General features: G+C 33.0%; 1 protein-coding gene across 2 annotated transcripts in view; it reads right to left on the reverse strand.

Annotated features, from left to right (window-relative positions):
• Positions 1-19,824, reverse strand: part of LOC123555048 (GTPase-activating Rap/Ran-GAP domain-like protein 3) — a 160,042-nt gene extending 140,218 nt beyond the window's left edge. The window contains exon 1 of one of the 2 annotated variants that reach the window (XM_045345603.2): positions 18,600-19,824. In XM_045345603.2, coding sequence (XP_045201538.2) covers positions 18,600-18,811 — 212 coding nt within the window. In that variant the 5' untranslated portion in view covers positions 18,812-19,824. Of the gene's footprint in view, positions 1-4,792; positions 5,020-18,599 lie in introns of those variants that run through there. The other variant, XM_045345611.2, reaches the window with a different exon arrangement.
• Positions 19,825-21,498: the final 1,674 nt, after the last annotated feature.

The raw sequence follows: 21,498 nt of genomic DNA on the forward strand, positions 1-21,498 counted from the left end.
GCTGACATCTGGTCTACACAAATGTAAAGATACGTAATACATCCTTATTATCTATCAAATTACGAGATCAAAACGTTATTCCCAAGTGTATTCAAAGTCGGCAAAGTGTCCATTTCTAAACAACACAATGATCATTTCACGTCTGTGCGGATATCGTATTTCAATGTTGTTTCTTCATGCACCACTGTTCACATCCGAAATCTGATCAGTAATTTTGTTTTAACAAGTGAATGAAGTATTGCCATGCAATACAAAGTCCCCTACTGGAAGGCACCTAATTTTCTCTACTGCAGTATAACATAATGAACTGATATCTGTCAATGATGTATAAACAATATTGTACTACATATACAATATGTTATAACAACACACTTGGATTAAAATGTGCATATATAAAAACCCACAGTTGTTTTCATATTGAATTTTTTTGGCTGATTATAAAAATGTTATCATGTAAGTTATTTATAGTAACAACAAAGGGAAATTAATCTTTAAAAAAAAAAAAAAATCTATATAATATAAGTCCACAAGAAACCCTTTACCAGGTAGAGATAGGTCAAAATACACCTAAAAATTGGATGTAACATGCATGCTGTACCACAGAAAAGTGGTTTCGATTTTTCTCTACCGCCAGTAATAAAAAAGTTACAATAAAATCTATTTATAGTAAAACAAAGGGACGTAATTCTAAAAACAAGGGTGCCTCATGGTGGTGAACATTTGTTCCAAGTTACATCAAAATCCCTCCATGCATGAAGAAGAAATGTTCCGTACAAAGTCATTCTTGAATTTGACCTTTGACCTCTAAATATGACCTTGACCTTAGACCTAGGGACCTGGTTCTTGCGCATGACATGTTGTCTCATCCAGGGGAATATTTGTGCCAACTGATATCTAAATCCTGCTTTGCATGACAAAGTTATAGACCGGACAGGAAAAAAATCCTCTTGACCTTTGATCTCAAAGTGTGACCTTGACCTTTAAGCTAGGGTACTGGGTGTTGCGCATGACACGTCGTCTCATCATGGGAAACATTTGTGCCAAGTAATATTAAAATCCCTTCATGGATGGCACAGTTATGGACGGGACAGGAAAAAGACTCTGTTGACCTTTGACCCCCAATTGTGACCTTGACCTTTGAGCTAGGGGTCCGGGATTTGCGCATGACACGTCGTCTCATCATGGGGAACACTTGTGCTAAGTGATATTAAAATCCCTTAATGAATGTCAGAGTTATGGACCGGACACGAAACAGACCCTGTTCATGCTATGTTAACATTTGACTCTTTAGTGTGACCTTGACCTTTGAGCTAGGGGTCTGAAAGTTGTGCATGACACATCGTCTTATTATGAGGTACATTTCTGCCAAGTAATATTAAAATCCCTTCATAGATGGGAGAGTTATGGACCGGACAGGAAAAAAGCCTTGTTGACCTTTGACCTCCATTGTGACCTTGACCTTTAAGCTAGGGGTCCAGGTTTTGCGCATGACACGTCGTCTCCTCATGGGGAACATTTGTGCCAAGTAATATTAAAATCTCTTCATGGATGGGAGAGTTATGGACCGGACAGGAAAAAAGCCCTGTTGACCTTTGACCTCCAATTATGACCTTGACCTTTGAGCTAGGGGTCCGGGATTTGCGCATGACACATCATCTCATCATGGGGAACATTTGTGCCAAGTAATACTAAAATCCCTTCAAGGATGGGAGAGTTGTGGACCGGACAGGAAAAAAGCCCTGTTGACCTTTGACCTCCAATTGTGACCTTGACCTTTGAGCTAGGGGTCCGGGTTTTGCGCATGACACGTCGTCTCATCATGGGGAACATTTGTGCCAAGTAATATTAAAATCCCTTCATGGATGACAGAGTTATGGACCGGACACGAAATTGCGGACGGACGGACGGACGGACAGACGGACGGACGGACGGAATGACGGAAAAGTGCATTCCTATAGTCCCCGAAACTGGTTTTCAACCAGTAGGGGACTAATAAGCACCCTATATTAAGCATGTAGATGTTTACTGAGATTAAACAATTAGAGATGCTTTGTTCCAACTCGTTACTTTAAGGGCAAATGGGATGACATTGTAAAAGAACTGCAATAAATGTTACGTTAAGAATACATGTTAATTGGCCAAGGTTCCTGCGATTACTAGTCCGTTTAATATATGAAACTTTTTTGATAATTTACCAAGCCCTGAACCTGAATTCACAAATTTACTTGTAAATAGGAACTATCATATATACAGACGGATTTCTTAAAAAAAGAAAAAAAATCACAGAACATAAATCCTTAGAATAAATAAGGTTAATATAACTGTATAAGGACAAAGTAATTATCAATTCGATCCTTTTTTTTTGAATATAGCCTGCTGTTAGATGCCTAATGCTTTATCATAAAATCTTTTAATTTCCGAGAAAATTAGATATTGGATATGCCCATCAAGAGATATTATGCAAGCGCGTTTATGGCGCATGAATAATTTAAAACCTCGAAATATTTCTATTGGATTGCTTTGTAAGAAAAACATTATGGCAGGCAAAAACAGCCAGACTGATTATTGAAAGCGTATAGTTGTATTTCAGAAATAATATGTAGCAGAACACTGTTTTAATACATGTTAACCATATGAAGAGGTTATACGCCTGCGGAACATTTTCTGAGTAAGTTATTATTCAATAGCCTGTTCGGAGAGTTTAAATTTAATAAGACACGGTATTCCTGTATTTTAATTTGATTCTTATAGGCCTTTAGATGTAAACAAGTGGATGTAATAAGGAAGCACTATTTTATGGCGATTGTATGGCGCCAAATATACTAAGGTCGATGTGACGTCGACGTGAAACCGTGTTTAAATAGCACTGAAATACGGGCGTTAACACAACCCGCAAAGTAACGTAGGAGTACGTAAATGTCTAGTGCGTTGTTCTGTTTGTCAGAATGTGTGAACTAAATGAAACTACGTTTTGTTATATCAGTTTGATTCTGTAACGACTTGTAATTTAGATAGTTTATCAAATGTGGTAGTATCAATTTAATGTGGATGGACTTCTTTTCAGCGCTTGTAAGGCGCAAATTAATCTGTTGTCATGCATTTATGAAAATGTGCACGTTGTTTCAAACTAGAATAAAACGCAACTGATGTTTACTCTATTTAATGCATTCGCTGTAAAATGGTGTGCTCATTAAGGTAGTTCTGCACGTTTGATAAAGCGGAAGTGATAGCGTAACGTCATTTATCCGGAAAAAGTAGAATAAAGTCTGGTTTCGGCGTACGGAAATGAAAACCAGTTTATGAATTAATGGCAACCTGTGAGTAAATTTATTACAATGGCACTGTTACTATCTTTCTAAAGTTAAAATATGATATTAAATCATCTGACATGTTAGATAATTCAAACTAATGTCTTAAAATAAGCTTGAAATTTGCGGGTCACTTTAATCATGGTCAAATATCTCAAAATTAAGCACACGGACCTATACATTTTATTTCATTAAAATATAGGCCAAATGTTTATTTACGACTGTGAGAAGTTTCATTTAAATCTACATTGTAGAAAAAGTTCTATTCACGAAAAAGTTATGAAAGCTGTGATTTTCCCATAGACTCCCGTCGTTATGAAAAATTGCGTAAGATCCAATTTTTTTTTCAAATCAGTCTAGCAAAAAATCAAGCACACGACCCTATCTTTTTTATTTGCTGAATTTTCTAAGCATATTCAGAAGTTTTGAAAAAAAAAAATAAGAGTTTTATTAAATTCTACGTTGTAGAAATTTTTTCGATCCAAACGTGCAGAACTACCTTAACTTAATGCTCATCTAACCGTATGTTTGGGTAATTATCAATGCTGAAGCGAAGACGACATTCTTCTTTAATAGAACTGATAAGGATATGAAATTACTTCGATCATTTATTTGCGTAAATATCGGCAGGCTGGCAATACGATATGCATTCGTGTAAGACTCAATCGAACCTTCTAAGTGGACCATCGGAGCAGAAGATTGAATAAATACAGTATTTTCGTTTCCCTTCACAAAGTATTCATGTAACAATTGCACAAGAAATAGATAACTCAAGTACAGGTTCTTTACCCACTAACCCCCGATATTTAAGTTCAAGGTTAACGTACAAAATGTTTCATATTTATTATAGGTTCCGAGACGCAAACTTTTTGAATTTAAACTTCTATAATTGAAGTTAATTTGATAAACAAGTTGACGAAATTTGTTAATTTCGAAAGCATTTATGTAATAAATATTCAAAGGTACAATAATCGTGAAATGAAGTTATTTTACAAAGAGTAAAAAGAGTGTGTCCTGGATGAACAAAACATTTGTCTAGTGTATTTAAATTTAAGTTGGCAATTCCTATCTTTTCTGATTTATATATCGTCAAACTGTGTTGCTGAACTTAATATATAGCGTTAAGAAAATTAAACGTCTGTGTTTAAAACAAATAAATTCAAAGCAATTTGAGACGTTACGTTTTGTTTTCATTTGGCTAATATTTTTTTTTTTACTATTGGGGTGTACAAACATAAAACCTAAATAGTCAAATATATATACATTGCTCACAGTTCACGACACTTTTACAAGAGGTTTGTATTTGGCTAATTGTGACAGAACAAAACAATCTTAAACATACCAATGTTTCTTTGTACAGACTAAGTGTATAAAATAACTGATCCTCGAGTAATATGCCCTACTGCCCTACTATCATAAACGGCTATCAATTTATAGAAGAATGAAAGAGTTTTAGCATTATAAGTCAAGCATGTAAGTCATACCTTGCTATGTCCGCTCGACTGAAGCTATATGTGGGTGGATTTGACTTCACAGCTCTCAGTGGTCTGTGTGGTATATGTGTTGGTGAAGCTGGTCCTGAACCAGGAGAGAAAGTTTTCTTTTTTCTCCTAATAGATGACAACGATCTTCTAAGATTACATATACCTTCTGATAAGGTGTCTAATGTAGATTCCGTAAAACTGTGACGCTGCATTCTTTTCAACAAGTAAATCGTAATCGTATGTCTATTATTTATAATCCCTTTTTCACTTTATCCAATCTTAACAATGTCATAAATATATTATGAAATTTAACTTTATAAGTCAAAACTTTGCTAGAAGTTGTCTTTAGAAATCACTACGCTAAGCCACTATGAAACGATCATATCTTAATGCTAAATACTGATTAGCTTTAAAATTTATTCTTTTCTGTGAGTGTTCAGCAAATTTAAGGTATTTTAAAATCCTCCGTCACAGAATACAATCTTTAAATAATTTTTGTAATCAAAAGCTATAAACAAATAAATGCTCTACATATACCAACACGTATAATAAATATATTCATAATAATCCAAAATTCTCTGATAATGTATTTCATTCTTAATTACTATTTGATATCAAGTATTCTAAAATGTAGTTACTCTGTAGTGCCGTCAGTTTAAGAAACAAATAGATACTTACAGTTCTGTACGCGAGGAAAATCAATGTGACGGTCATGTTAAATACATGAATAAGACTTATATTTCTTTACGAAATCGTTATCTATTTACATATATAGTAGTCCTAATGTTGTTACAGCATGGCATACCTTCTATTCTTCACGACGGATCGTGATGCTGATTTTGGTTGAATATTGTCTCCTGTATACACTGTTATTGTAAAAAAGCAATAATGCAACGGTTGAACAGATGTTTCCAGAGAAATTTATTTGCACAAGACAGTCGTTTTAAAATGTTCAGTACATTAATTTTAAAGAACTCCCGGAACTTTTAGCTTTGAAAATATTGAAAAAAAAAAAAAAAAAAAAAAAAAAAAAAAAAAAAAAAAAACACCAGCCACATAATTATGTCAATAAATAATATTGTGTGAGAAGAATTTCTTGCCTGGTAACACACGAAAAAAAAAATGTTTAAAATCAAGGCAAATTAGTTACCTTATTCACCGACTGATAGAGTAATATGTCCAAAAATAGTCTTCAAATTTCTATTCAATGTATGACCTAATGACACTTTTTTTTTTCAGAACAACCAAATGCACTTGTACTTCAAAACCCTAATTCAGAAGAAGGATGAGTAAATTGTCAAAAATATTGATTAATAGTTGTCTGTCTGAAAATCTACTAGCCCCATCGATCCTTGAAAATTACTGAATTAATTCTCTTTATGAAAACGAGGAAGAAAACTGCACGCATGCACACTGTAATCTGTTTCAAGTTTGTTATGATGTACTAGCCGACAGTATTAAAAGTGGTAATTGGAAAACACTTGACTTTAATAAGAGTACTTAAGAACTATATCTAAATGATCGCGTAACAGCAACATACACATAGTCACGCTCATACTTGCCCTGGTAATAGATTGGTGCCAAATGGCTATTTAAGCTGAAACTGCAGATAAAATGGCATACTTATTTTGGAAGCAAAACCAGATAAAATTGCTCTTGTTTTACAGGAAACAAAGCCCTTTTCAACGTTAATTGAATTCTTAAGTGTGCAGTAACACGCATACATGAGATTATTCATGAAATATAAAAGAAAGATGAAACTATTTATTACTTTAAATATCGCGATATTTCGACAATTATGAGTATAAAGCTTAAACATAAAACTCTGATGTTATTGCTATAATGCATCTCTAGCATTTTAGCTATTAATCACTGCGCGGTCTCATCAAATGCGCTGTCGTTAACAGAAAATAAGCTGTTCAATTGGTCTTTCTGAAAATTACATATTGGTTTCATTATCACAGTTAGCGCAAGCCTGATACTGATGTTATATATACCAAAGGTTAAAACCCCGCAACGATACTTAATTGACAATATCAGATGGTTTACAGAATATTACCGTGTACATTACTTGTATAACTAGGACTTTGCCTAGAGTCTAATGGTAATATCTCCCTGTCAGATGACAACGACTACGAAATGGAACGGTCCACACTCTTATAGATATTCCATGTGGTGACTTCTACAAAGTCAGCCGTTTGTGAAATTTCTATCCATTTCGTAAGTAACATTTAAAGCTTCTTTTTCTAATTGCAGTAAATGTAGTTTTACTAGTGTGTAGTATACATTTATTGAATTGAATGCCGGTCAATAATCAAAACTATTGCCCAAGATCCGTATGGCAGATTGACTATTGGCCGTAAAGAACAATTTCACCCCAAAAATTTGACCTATTAGCACCGTTAACATGCGCAGTCATATAGGTCAAACTAGAGACCTGTTTCACACACAAGGCAATAAAACCTTATGTTCTTCAATACAAACTAAGAGTGAAAACATGAAATGTCTCTTTCACAAAAATATTTTATTGTTTTCTATTTCACGACATTTCACATTAGCCTAACAAAATGAACACTCCTTGTTGTAAAGAAACGGAATCTTTCATTTAATAAAACAATTTTTACATTCAGTTCTCCTCGAACAGTGTTACTGGTTGCCACTGTCTATAATGTTCATGTCGATGATGCTTAAGAACTTGGGTCGGATTTAAATAATCGTATAATCAATCAAATGACGAACGACCTGTCAACATCTGCTTTCTCCTGCTGTCATGAGATAAATGTTCTGTGCGTTCATTTAAATGTGACCCATAAAGAAAGACATCGTAGGCACAAGCAGAGCATTCCTGTACATTATTCTCCATAATGAGTCTTCGCACAGCGATTTCAGACACATTACCAGAACACTTCATGCAGTCTAATTATTTATAAGAAAGTATTGACTAGTGTAAATGGACAGAACTATTATATTATTAATGATTGGTTTTCATTTTATTTAGGCAAATGCCAAAAACTTAAATAGATTTTTTTATTTCGCCACAGGGGATATGTCTGTAATGGTGACATACATGTATAAGGAGGCTTTATTTCAATATAGGGCCACAACCAGCCTGACTATAGGTTAATATACATGTACGTTAAATTAAATATATGCATCTGTAGAACAACAGATGTAAACTGTTATACATTAAATATTAAACTAAAAAATGAGCTGCTTTTAAATAATTACATCATATCAAAATGATGTTTCGGTAAATAACATCTGAATATGAGATTTTTATATACTTTAAGAGGAGACCAAATGTAACAGTATGTATAAAACTCAATGCACTGTATTTTTTCCACCCTCCGTTAGACCAGTACTGGACGCGGGTTTTATGTTCACTTTAAACAGAGACACTGTAACGACACATGTACAGTTTCGAAACCACTTTATTGCGCAAGTACAAATATACATCAGGTGTTGTCTATACTATATGGAAGGAAAGGAAAGGAAATACAGTCAGAAAAGATAATTTCATATGTGTATTAAGTCTACTAGGTTAACTGTTTAAGTTTATTAGCATTTCCTCTCAGAGCTATATTAACCTTTATTGAGCATCTGGTATTAAACTAGCTTGCATCATTTATGAATTTCAGAACTATTGTATGTACATAATTTTAGGTTCCATGCCTCCTTCTAATAAGCTGTCAGGACAATGGGAGCTCATTACGTAAAATTAATACGGCTTCACTTCGATCACGATCATTTAATTATCACAAGCCGTCTTTCCGAAAGAACGTAATCCGCTAAACTCCATCAATAATATATAATTACAAATCAGAATCACCGTTGATGCCTTCCGTCGTTCGTTTAAACGCTTTCATTTGTCACCATTTTTGTACCTAATCTCATATAACATGTAGTAATGACGCAAGGAAGTTTAAATTCAAATTGCACTACATCACATCTTACCAGATCACACAGGTTTTCTAGTTTTAAGAAACAGTTGTATTCAACAGATTATTTGCCCAACACTTATGTGTAAAGTGCACCTTGATTTACAACACAGCAACATTTAAGAACTTTCTCTTGAATATTTTTTTTACTTCTTGTTACATGTCACGACACTTTATTCGCAGAAATGCTGACTTTATACAAATAATATTTTCCTTTTACGTATTAGTTTTGCCTAAAATGACATTTTGATTACGACAAACGCATTAAATTAGGTCAACAGAAGAAAGAAAACCAAATTTAGTAAAAATCCGATATAAATCTATTTCACTTAGCTTTAATTGATAAACTATATTTTAAGAAATAAAACAATATAAGAATAAATGCCCCATTTCAATACACGAAGCTGCTCCATGTCTATACGAGCATTATATGATCTTCTGTAGCATGACACAAGGAGTATAGGCGAAATCTAGTCACGAAATCTTTAACATAGATTCTTTATGTGTTATCTCTTGACAAGGTACGACTTGGACAGACACATTTGCCATTTGCTTAGCAGCGTGAACGTACATTGCAATTTAATCCGAGAATGTGAATAAGTGACATACACTGTTATATGACAAAATAAATTTTCTCTTAAGAATGGTTAGATGATTGAATTTCAGCTATACATTCGTTAAATGCATTAATAAACTGACAATAATACTCAGCACTTTAGTTCAGACATAATCTTACTAGCTCATCGGTTGGTTTCAAAAAGTTTATGGAAGACGATCTGTTCAGAATGAAATTTACTATGAACCGGATCTCATTTCACTGTCATTCACCTAAACGGAAGCAACACAACTTAATGTATTGTTTAAGTAAACAAAAGGAAAAGTACATGTTTACCAGCAGCGAAGATCCCGTTAAAGTAACATTGAGTCATTCATTTTAGAGCATGACAGGTCCATATAATATTACACTTTTACTAATTCTACCTGTAATGTCTCCTGTCTTTGCAACATATTTAGTACGGATACATGTTTGTAAATGTCTTACTTTTGTTGCTTGGAGAACACCTGTACATTTCAACTAAATACACATCGTACACTTTGGTTATATGTTACGTTTCAGCTTAACTTTTGATGTAATTCGAGAAGTTACAAATCTCCCTACTTACGCAGGTTTCTGAAGACGTTTCAAATTCCGTGTGAAAACTTAACGGTTATGACAGACCAGGTGGCAGCTCGCAGCAAAAGTGAACACTTATAAACAAAAACTGCCAAGAAAGATATAAAATATTTTAAGGTACTTAAAGCATATGTTACACTTGAAATGAAATTTCGAACCTTGGTTCATGAAATCATATACTTTATTGTAGTATATAATCGAAAAGCCAGTAAACGTAACTAAGTTTGGAATGGACCTGTTATTGCTATTTTCAATACGTTCATTTTGGGCGACATTTTGCTATTTTGAAAATTGTTATTTATTGCTGATATCAATGTGTCAACGCTGATCCATTAACATGGAAATATGCTGTTTGTAAAACCGATCTGTAGAATTTGACTAGGTTAATGTTTTTGTTTTGGCAAATTCAAAGAGAGATACGAAAAAATATTCAAATTTCTGTCTAAGACATGCATCACTTATCAAATACTAGTACTGTACGAGAGTCCTGCAAAAAGTTTTCTCACTGGAGTTGGATTTCTGAAGTGCAGCGTTATATTAAAATAGTTTCACCGAAACATTATTATATTGTAACCTTTTTCCGCAGCTAGATATTCTTGTTTGATATCTGTTGGAGACACTGGTATAAATCGCTGAAAGGAGAACTTTTGGATTGAAAGGAGAACTTTTGGATACATATTTCTTCTAAAACAAACTCTCTTAGTCATGAAAGTAAAAATAATTCGCATGGAATCAGGAAAGGTGAAGAAGGCGGATGGTTTAAAACAAGACCTTAATATTCTAGCATTTGTGACGGAAGACGTTGTCATGAATCAGACAGAGCTCTGATCCAAAGCTTGGACGCTTCTTGTTCCTTCACTTTCTTCACAGAGGTCTTAAAGAAGTGTCACCTGGTTGTTTGACCCGATATACTTCTACAACATGTCCGCTAAAATTAAAGAAAATAGCAAACAACATTTTCAATGTACTGATTTTCCTTTTAGCATTACTGTACAGTCTAAAAACGTTCGTTTGAATGAGAGATTTGGCAAACATATCGAATATAAAACTTGATACATGTACTAATATTCAGCATGGCACATTACGACTAAATAATACTTGGCAGGCGCCGTCAATAAATGCAATATATCTGATCCCGCAAAAACACCATTTTAGTTGCCATAAATAGGTATCAATATCAGTTTGTTCTGTAAGATTTAATGCCACATAATAGGGGTGATAGTGTTTAAGATATCCTATTATTTTTTTACTCTTGCAGTGAGTGAATGACGTCTATAACAAATATCTATATACCAATTAATGCAAAAATAGCAAAAGCTGTGATGTTCTGCAACATCAAAATAATAAGACGCACCACGAGAAAACCAACATAGTGCATTTGCGACCAGCATGGATCCAGACCAGCCTGCGCATTCATAGCCTATTGCAATTAGAGAACCCGTTGGCGAACAGCATGGATCCTGACCAGACTGCGCGGATGCGCAGGCTGGTCTGGATCCATGCTGGTTGCAAATGCACTATGTTGGTTTTCTCATCGTGCGGCTCAATTATGAAGTTCCTACATAAGTGTCGCTGCTGCAAGGTCAATTCACAGTTTTATTTGTTTAATATTTTAATATTGCTAATATACATGCAGATAAAGTAATAAATATGATGTTTTGTTTTGGTGTTTTATTGATCATGTTCATGTTATTCTATAATGCATTAAACTCATCTGTTTGCAGTATTTCTATGTCAATTAAAATACTATACAGAATTAATAATAAATTATAGTGTTTTGTTTATTACGTATTCATATTGGGTAATTTACTGAACTAACTTAAATCAAACCTTGCAAGATACCAGATAGCTTTTTCAGAAATAAGCGTTCATTTTGCAATAGCGGAAACAATTTGACAATTGCTTTATAAAAATGCTACAAATGTGTCCGTTACAAACATTTGCCATATGAGTTACACTGTCTATCAAGTTGCGGTTACAAATGTTAAAATATTCTTTGTGATACACATATATCAGATATAACAGATGCAAAGGTTACAATATGTTGCACTGTTAAGTAGACAAAAGGGATATAACGTCTACTGGCAGAATGTCATCATGTTTAACTTTAGCAAAACGGTTTTTAATAAAAGTAACACTTTTTAGACCGCACAATATAAATTACGTTAGAGTTATATTGTATTTCAATCTATTCGATCAATAATGAGTTTGTTTTATAGTAAATATCAACCGAAAGACAAAGGGAAATATATGTAGATCTTTGCAAACCCACAGCTGATATACTTTAACTAATGCGCATTATCATTGATGATTTTGGATTAATAAACTATTTTTTCAGCAGTTTTGATCTTGACAAATTTAGGTTAACAAAAATGAAAACAAAAAATATATTTTCCATGAATTAATAAATAATATTTTTTGTTTGTTTTATTTCCTAACATGATCTCACATAACTTACAAGCTGTCGCAATTAGCTTACATTATACTTGATATATAATTTAAGTCGAAGTTGAAAATAAAATGTTCAATTAACAAAGTTTAGCCTTTGATTTTGTATCAAGTTTATCATAATTATTCTATTAATTTACGGGTAATGACTTCTGTGCTCGATACATTTTCGATATGAAAATGATCCAGCATGTAAACATAACACATAACAAATTAGAGATTTATATCAGGTATTTTCCTTCAGTATGTAGTTATAGTCCTTGATTTGCTTCATATCTTACGAATTTAGATTTTTTTTCACTTCCATCGTTTTAAAAGGAAATGTCCATTAAAGTTCCAAAGTATATTCTTATAGAGTTTAAAATACTAGATATCACGTGAAATGTTTATTTTTGATTCACAAAACAGCTCCGCCACGTGATATATTAATCCGAGTGCGTTCTTATTATGGCATCGATGACTGAAGGCATTAAAGTATATCACATCTAAGCCATCTTATATGCTTCAGTAACTTTTATGATACGCTCTAATTAGGGGACACCCTCGAAATTAAGTTAGGGTCTTGATTACCTAGGTGACCTATGTTTTATCATGTCATTTGCATAATAGTTACGTAATAATTTCCGGTAGATTACTTAAAACAGCAACTAAAGTAACATGGAGCCGCGACCCCTAAGTATGTAGATGTCATTCAAGTCGGAAAAAATACATACAACAACTATTTGAAGTTGTGGAAAAGAAATAGATAAATGAAAGAAAATATGACATTTTTAAATGTAAGGAACAAGTTTTATATTTGCATGATGTGTGGAAATAGACTGGAAATGCTTGTCCTTTTCTGACGAAAATATGAGTAAAGCAGGCTTTTCAGGTAAGATATGATTAAAAACATACATGTCTTTAATCAAAGCATACTGTATAATAAATTACTTGACTGAAATCATCTTTATAGTGGGAAAACAGTCTGTAATATAACGATAATTTTATGTAGATTTTCTTGTTGTTGAGAGTTCTTTTGCCACACGTAAATAGCGCATGCGCGTTACAATCAAAGCATCCGTGAAATAGCATAGCAACCGGTAGCTTTTTTAAAAGGTCTATATTGAGTTAAACATTGATGACTTTTACTATATTGAGTCTTTTAAAATGCTTACAGTTGCCCGCAGACTACTATCACACACGCAAACAAATCTTGGCAAAAAAGTCCAATACAAAGACTCTAAAGAATGCAGGTGTCGCACCAAAATTTTCAATCAGCATTAGCCAACTCAATCCATTATTTAACTGGGGTAAATCTAATTTACAGACAAGTCGTCAAGGCGTGTAATCACACAAAAAGTTTCTGGGAAAATACACTTCTTGGTTATTATCCGACTAAAGTCATTTTCTCTCGTTGGATAATCATATTAAAACTTATTAGTGTCTACCACTATGCCAAGAAGACTTGAAGGCCGCCGTTTAATTGAAAAAAAAAACACACAACAAACAAACAAACAATATTTTGGAGCTCATTTTTTGCGTAAATATAACCCTCGAAAAGACCCTTTTGGGTTCGACCCGTTCCAAACGTTATCACTGGAGAGAGGACGCATGCACTACACGCTGAAATGAAAAACAGAGTGAGAACAGTATTTATTTTAGCAAGTCTTCTGTTTTAACCCTGTGTTTTACTATCAGGATATCGTTGTGTTAGCATTGTTGTCTTGATCTCAAAGATTACACATATTTTGGCTTTATCTTTTTAAGAACGCAAAAACTGATTTAACCTTAACCGCTATATTTCTATAATGGACTGGTCCATCTTCAATTTGGACAGTACCATTATTACTCAAGAGGTTTCACTTAAATTTACTGACGAATAGCGAACATGCAGACCATGATCAACTGCACGATGTGCAGTGATCTTGTCTGCATGGTCGCAAGGCAAATATCTGCGCCAGCAGGCTAAGGTTAAAGACATTTTATTTTTTTTTAATTATATGTAGGCACGTAGATAGATGGATGTATTGATAGATGGATTTCATTTTTTCCAATATTTATTTATGTAGGCACGTGGATGGATGGATGGATGATAGATATGGAAACTAAAAACACAACCTCTTGTTCATGGCTTCTCATACTGCTATGTCAACAGAAACTGTCTGGGATATATAAATAGACTCTTTAATTATGTAGTAAATCAAGACTCAAAACTCAGAGCAGTAAAACATTAAGATAAACCATAGTTGAAACAGAAGAAAAAATAAGTTATTTTTCCATAGCCTCTGAAAAAGTTTATATAATCATTTTATATGCTTGGTGCCACATTGCAGAAGTATAATCATTTTATTTCCCAGATATAAGTCTACGAATGCCCATCAAGAGAAATTATGTCAGCACATTGATAATGCATGAATAATACAGTACCTTAAACAAGTACTATTAGATTCCTCTGTAAGAAAGATATTGCAACGATCAACATTTTGATTGATTATTCTATGCGTGAAGATTGTGAGGCCGGAATGGAATTGTATGCGTCCTTAGGATTTCGTGCGATTTCATCCGAACAGCACAGTGTGGGAAATTATATTAAGTTTAAAACACAGATGTCATTAAGGTATTCGTGTTCATGTAAATACCGGCGTTATATTAAGGCCATGGCCTCTAAAACATAATGCGTGATTGTTCGGTGACGACATCTTCAAAAACTCCTGTATCTATAATAACATTAACGATTTTTCCAAAACCTATTTACACCATGGTGCGGAAATTTCGTATCTGAAATGTTGATTAAAGTAGGGAATATGGTAAATGTTGCCGATCAGGTTTGTTTGTTTCTGTATCTAATCCATAGACAAAACCATTTCATTACAATAAAAAAATCATCATACAATATAAGTCAAGAGAAAAAATATTTCATTTGTATACTGTGAAAATAGTGGAAACTTCAAAGTTTATCTCATGTAACGTGTGAGATGAGAATCAGAAATCACACCAAGGGGCTTAAATCTGTATAACCAAGCAAGTGAAGTTTATATTTTCTTCTGTTTTCCTTTTGTACTTATTACTATACCAACAAGGCTAACCAAATTGAATTTTCATGCACTGTTTGCATGTGCAATTGAAATAAAACTCTATAATTTAGCAGCAAAAGGAGCGACAAGAGCAAAGTGAGAGTAAAAAAGGTGTTTGAAGCGTTTGAACTTGCTGTAATCATTAGATGCTAATATCTACTAACATATTTTTTTCCCGTTTCTTTCCTTATCGCGTATGACAGATTAGACTTTTGTGTGTGAGGAGAATCTGCTTTTGCTTTAATCGGTACAAAATCACCTATAAAATATTACAAGATATTTATTATTCTTTGTACATAGACTCATCGTGACAAGATCATGTTCACATATTCTCACTTGTATTCACTATATACAGCAATAGTAGGTATCTATACATCTTCTAATGGTTTGATACAAAATGTATATGTTTTCGTTTAACTTTTTCTACAATATTAAGATTTAATGAAAGTCTGGGCATAACAAGGTAAGGCACAAAACATGTTTTTGTTAATGAAACTAACACTAGCTACACTGTCTTTCATAAGTTTGATTAACAAAATTTCAAAACCTGGAAAAAGCTATGTTAAAGTGACATTTGACCTTTAATATTTTGAAAATAAAGCCCGAGCACGGCTGAGCAATGAGGCCATTATTAAGCATACGTTTATAGCTTTCCTCAATGTTTTTTTTAATCATTCTGCTCTCCAGGAATCGCATAAAACGCTGAGACCTTCTGCTGACCACTTAAGCATAATCGGTTAATTCTACATGCTGTAATGACTAATAACACATTTTCTTTGAACATCAACTATTAATGGTGACATTTCAATAGGGGACTTATCAATGCTTAGCCGAAGAAGATTTTCTCATGGCGATAGGAAAGGAAATCAATAGCTAATTTGACGTGTAAATATCTGTTGGGTGCCAATACGATATGCATTCAGGACGCATGTACATAAATCGAATGCAAGTCACTATTACTTTCACCCGAAACCAGCATTGTTAATTTAGTTCTGTTTTAGCATCGTTTCCTCTTGTCCTCTAATGTTAAAGTTTCAGAAATTACGGGCAAAACATTTCATGTTTCATACCTTTACCAGAACTGGATTAGAAATGAATAATTTTACATTTATTGCTAAGGGGCTAAAATACATTGAAATATTACATGGACAGCCACTTGCTATTCTGTCTATCGACACACACTGATTTTATAAGGTGGACGCTTATTTTTTTGCTGCTCCAAACAGCAAGCAGGAGAAGTAAAGTATATATAAAAAAATACAAACTTAAGCCAAGAATATTTAACTGTCCAATTTGGCAAAACATTTCATGTTTCATACCTTTAAAAATATTAGACATCAAAATTACATTATTAAAGCTAAGCAAAATACGGGAAAAAAGGACAACCACTTGCTATTCTGTCTATCGACACACACTGATTTTATAAGGTGGACGCTTATGATTTTGCTGCTCCAAACAGCAAGCAGGAGAAGTAAAGTATATATATAAAAAAAAAAAAAAAAAAAAAAAAAAAAAAAAAAACGTAAGCCAAGAATATTTAACTGTCCAATTTGAAATAACCTTTCAAACGATACGTGTAAGCATACACAAAATTATAATAATTTAGACATCAAAAGAATTATATAAATATAGCAAATCGTGGAAAGTAATAAGAAGGTTGCAACCAAATAAAGAATAAGGCTCTCGTTTGTACCGTTTTCTTTGTAACTGATAAATAATGCATACAAGATTCGCTTTATAACAATATTTCACTGAATATTATACGAGACCAACAAACAGCTATTTGAGATATGGCATTTTATCACTAATTATTTGTGTGCATTGAGATCATAAACCAGAATCTGCCCAAAAACATCGAGTACTAAATTTTTCAAAGATGTTCATATATCTGGTTAATTGTGACAGATGTAAAAAGAATAAAACAACATTTAGGTAAAGTAGTAGAATGTACTACAATCAGCATTTAAAAAAACTTGACAAGGAAGTTATCATATAGTAAGCTTTCATAAAGTTAACTAATTATAGATTATTAGATTTATATCGAGAAATACGAGTATGCATGAGTTCTGCAGCGGAACTATTGCGCAACTTTACGAGCGCAATATTATTCCGCGAAAGAGTGCATATCTCTCATGATCTTTTTATTACATTATTTTTACTTAGAATCATTATATAAATGATACAGATTTGCTTTAAGGGTAAATGCCACAATTGCTTATATGTAAATAAAGCAAACATTTTCCTATGGACAGAATTTCTTCTTTAAACTTTGTATACTGACTTAGAATCAAGTTTAAAACGGAAAAACTACAAATCGTAGGTACCCAGGCATGATATTGAATTATCTGCCCTTGAAAATAGAATTTTATCAGTATTGTCTGACTTTCAAGGGCAGATAAATCATGACAAAGGCTGGGTACGTATGATTTGTTTTATTTCACATTTCAGTTTTTAATTTGATTCTCTGTCAGTAAACACAGTTTAAAGAAGAAATTCTGTGAATAGAAAATTTTGCCCTTGCAAATGTCCATAATTATGAACATAACAAAATAATACAGCAAAGTCCTGGTCTTTCCCATGGGCTGAATTTCCTTAAACCTTTTTGCAAATGAAGTCTGAAACAGAAATATAAATTTCCTTGCCTTGATCTTGAATAATCTGCTCTTGAAAATCAGATTTTTTTAGTATTTTCTGATTTTCAAGGGCATTTAATTCAAGATCAAGCGTGGGTACTTATGACTTTTAATATATATTTCCCTTTTAAACATGACTCGCAGTCGGTACACAAAGTTTAAAAAAATTCTGTCCATAGGAAAATGTTTGCCTATATACTTATAAGCAACTGCGGCATTTACCCTTAAGCCTGAGTGAAATTAAAAATACTGTCATAAAAGAACGTTTATAAGCAACGACATACATGAAACTGACGTCACAAATGACGTCACTCATCCCATATGAAATTTAAACGTTAGTATGGAAAAATATTGACGTTTCAGATTCCATTTTTATTTACCGGAGTTTTTAAATAAGTATGTAAAAATTCATGATTTCACTAATAAATGTGGTACTTTAGGAGTTATACGTTTAAATGACGTCCGAAAGAACAGCATATTATTAAACATGCAACACTATTATTTTTGATTTTTGACTGTCTATAGTGTATCTTGATTACAAAAATAAGAATAATATTTTACCTTGCTATTTCCGCAGGGCTGAAGCTGAATGTCGGTGGATTCGACTTCACAGCTCTTAACGGTCTGTGTGCTATTTGTGTTGGTGAGGCTGGTCCTGAACCAGGAGAGAAAGTTTTCTTTTTTCTCCTAATGGATGACAACGACCTTCTAAGATTACATATACCCTCTGATAAAGTGTCTAATGTAGATTCTGTATAACTGTGACGCTGCATTTTGTTCAACAAGTAAATGTTATATCTTCTGTCGAAACTTTATTTCAACATTCATCAAAATCCAGCCTGTACTCATTGGTAAAACTTTATATACTACATGTCTTGCCAGGTCAGTATGTTTAAGACATTTTATATTCAACCAGTCTACATGTCTTTCCGCTAATTATTATTTCATATACTTACAATGACTAACTACATTACTTTTTTTAAATCAGTTTTTAAACTTAACTCCTTTTCTGAAAGTACAATCAAAATTTAAGAGACTTGTTGATTTCTTTTTATTCCTAACATTGCCATTTATTAACAATAGCAGTTTTGCAATTCAATAAATCCGCAAAACTGCCAACGTATAGAAACGATAGTCCTGAACTCTATAAAAATCAATGCGATATTCACGTTAAATCCAAGGAAAAAAGTTTTTTCTTTAAAGAACATGCGCTGTCTACATGAATAGGAACCCTAATGTAAAACAACTCTGTTCATTCTATTCTCGACTGCAGTTCGGAATTTGGATCTTGGCTGAGTATTGACTCTTATATACACTGATATTGTCAGAAAGCAATAATGTAACAGTTGAACAGACACGTTTCCAGAGAAAAACCATTAGCACGAGATAGTCGTTTTCATGTAACCGTCAATTTTAAAGACAGTAGTGTTTTTATGAACATGTTCGAATACGTGAGTATCAAAATAAATACTTGCTGGAAAATATAACATTGTCAGCTCTTCTTTCATTAATGGACAAAATAAGCAGCTTTAATATACTCGCACATACAGAGTCAAGACAAATCTAATGGAAAAGTTACCTTACTAGCTAGTAGATTCGACTTGTATAACAATATGTCCAAAATATCTCTAAAGTGTATGCATTGTATGACATTAAGATACCTTTTCAAGCAAATGCACTTGTAATCCAGAACACTAATTCAAAAAAAGCTGTATTATAGATTGTTAGTTGTCTCTTTTAACATCCCATAAATTATTAATTGGGGCCACTTCGATCCTTGAAAATTATTGAAATAACTTGCATCAATAACGAGGAAGAAAACTGTAGACGCACACAAATGTGTTTCAAGATTGTTATCATGTAGTTGTTGACAGTATTATCAATGGTAATTGGAAAACACTTTACTTCGATTTGAGTCCTCATCAAATATATCTTAACTACCATATAGCTCTGATAAAATTATTTCAGCACATATACTGAGGGTCACATACGTAGCCAGGATTCCTAACACATAAAGCTTAGACGACTAGTCAAAATGTAGAAATTTGGACACGTACGTCAATGAAATACTAAATGGACTAAATTCAAATCTGTTACTTCCACAAAACATGTCGATAACCATGCAACATTGGAATAGTCATAAAAATATAAACAACGAAAAGTGCTTAACTCTGCATCTTTCATAGCAACAAAATGTTATCCCATATATTAAACAAATTGTTAAAATTAAGAACAACGCAACTTCTTACCTTACTTATCATTATGTTGTTACTGTTAAATTAAATTAGTTTAAAGTATTTTTGCTATGCACCAACTATTTGCTGATCAAAATACGTCGTCGTTAATATTACGGAGTTAGTAAATTGGTCTTTGTTGAAAATGAGAATTGGTTTTTATACAGTGCTGTTATACAAAGTTATGCAAACACACGGTGAATATAATTCATATTATCATTGTTGTGTGCATTAACGTCTAAATGGTCAATATCTCTCTGTCAGACAGAGAAGAACACCGTCTTATTATAACTGCTCAAAATAATAGATATTGAATTGGTCGTTTGCGAGATTTCTGTTTAAATCGTCAGTTACATTTTATGCTACTAGAAATGGGAAAATTCATAAATATTGTTAAAATATGAAACGTGTTTGATTCTTGACGTGTATGAGGTTACTCATTTTCTTATATCAAGCTTGCCATGAATGAAAACAAGCAATGTAAAGGTCAAACACGCTGACCTTAATAACCTAATTTTGTTTTAGTGTCTTTGTGTACATTAACCAATTTTCATTACAATGTAACGGAATCGTACCTTTAGTTATAGCGTCATAATTATGTCAAATTAGTCGATTACATTTAAAGTATCTTGTTCACATTTGATGTGAACTTTAAAATAAGAATGATTTTGAAATTCATGTTTCTCCACGGGTACATGCACACAATAACTGCTTTCTTTCCTAAGCTTAATATAGAAAAAAATATATATAAACCTAATAAAACAGGATACACATTACATGCATACGTTTGTATTAGGCAACGAAAAGTAATTCTATCCTTTGGTTAAACACTCCCATCTATTACACCAAAATCAATGAGACTTCATGCAGTAATATATCCATCTGAAATGATATGACGGGCGCTCCTTGCCTTTCATTTGATAAAATTGTTTTTTTTTTTTTTGCCTTCAGTGCATTAAGTTGCCGATCCCAGAATTACTTTACCGGTAACTATTGTCTGCAATGATATTCACATAATATAAAAACTTCACACTATATATCATGTGGAGAGGACATAGTATACCTACATGTCACCTTTCACCACAACAATTCAGTACAACAAAGTCATATATGAAAACAATGTACTTTCTATAACCTTTTTCTTTCAGTACTTATATTGAACCATGAATGTCTACAACTCTACTGTCTATCAAAAGAGCTCGCGTCATATTCACCTGATAATTGTT

This window comes from Mercenaria mercenaria, chromosome 15 (assembly GCF_021730395.1).
Source record: "Mercenaria mercenaria strain notata chromosome 15, MADL_Memer_1, whole genome shotgun sequence".
In the NCBI taxonomy this organism is placed as follows: Eukaryota; Metazoa; Mollusca; class Bivalvia; order Venerida; family Veneridae; genus Mercenaria; species Mercenaria mercenaria.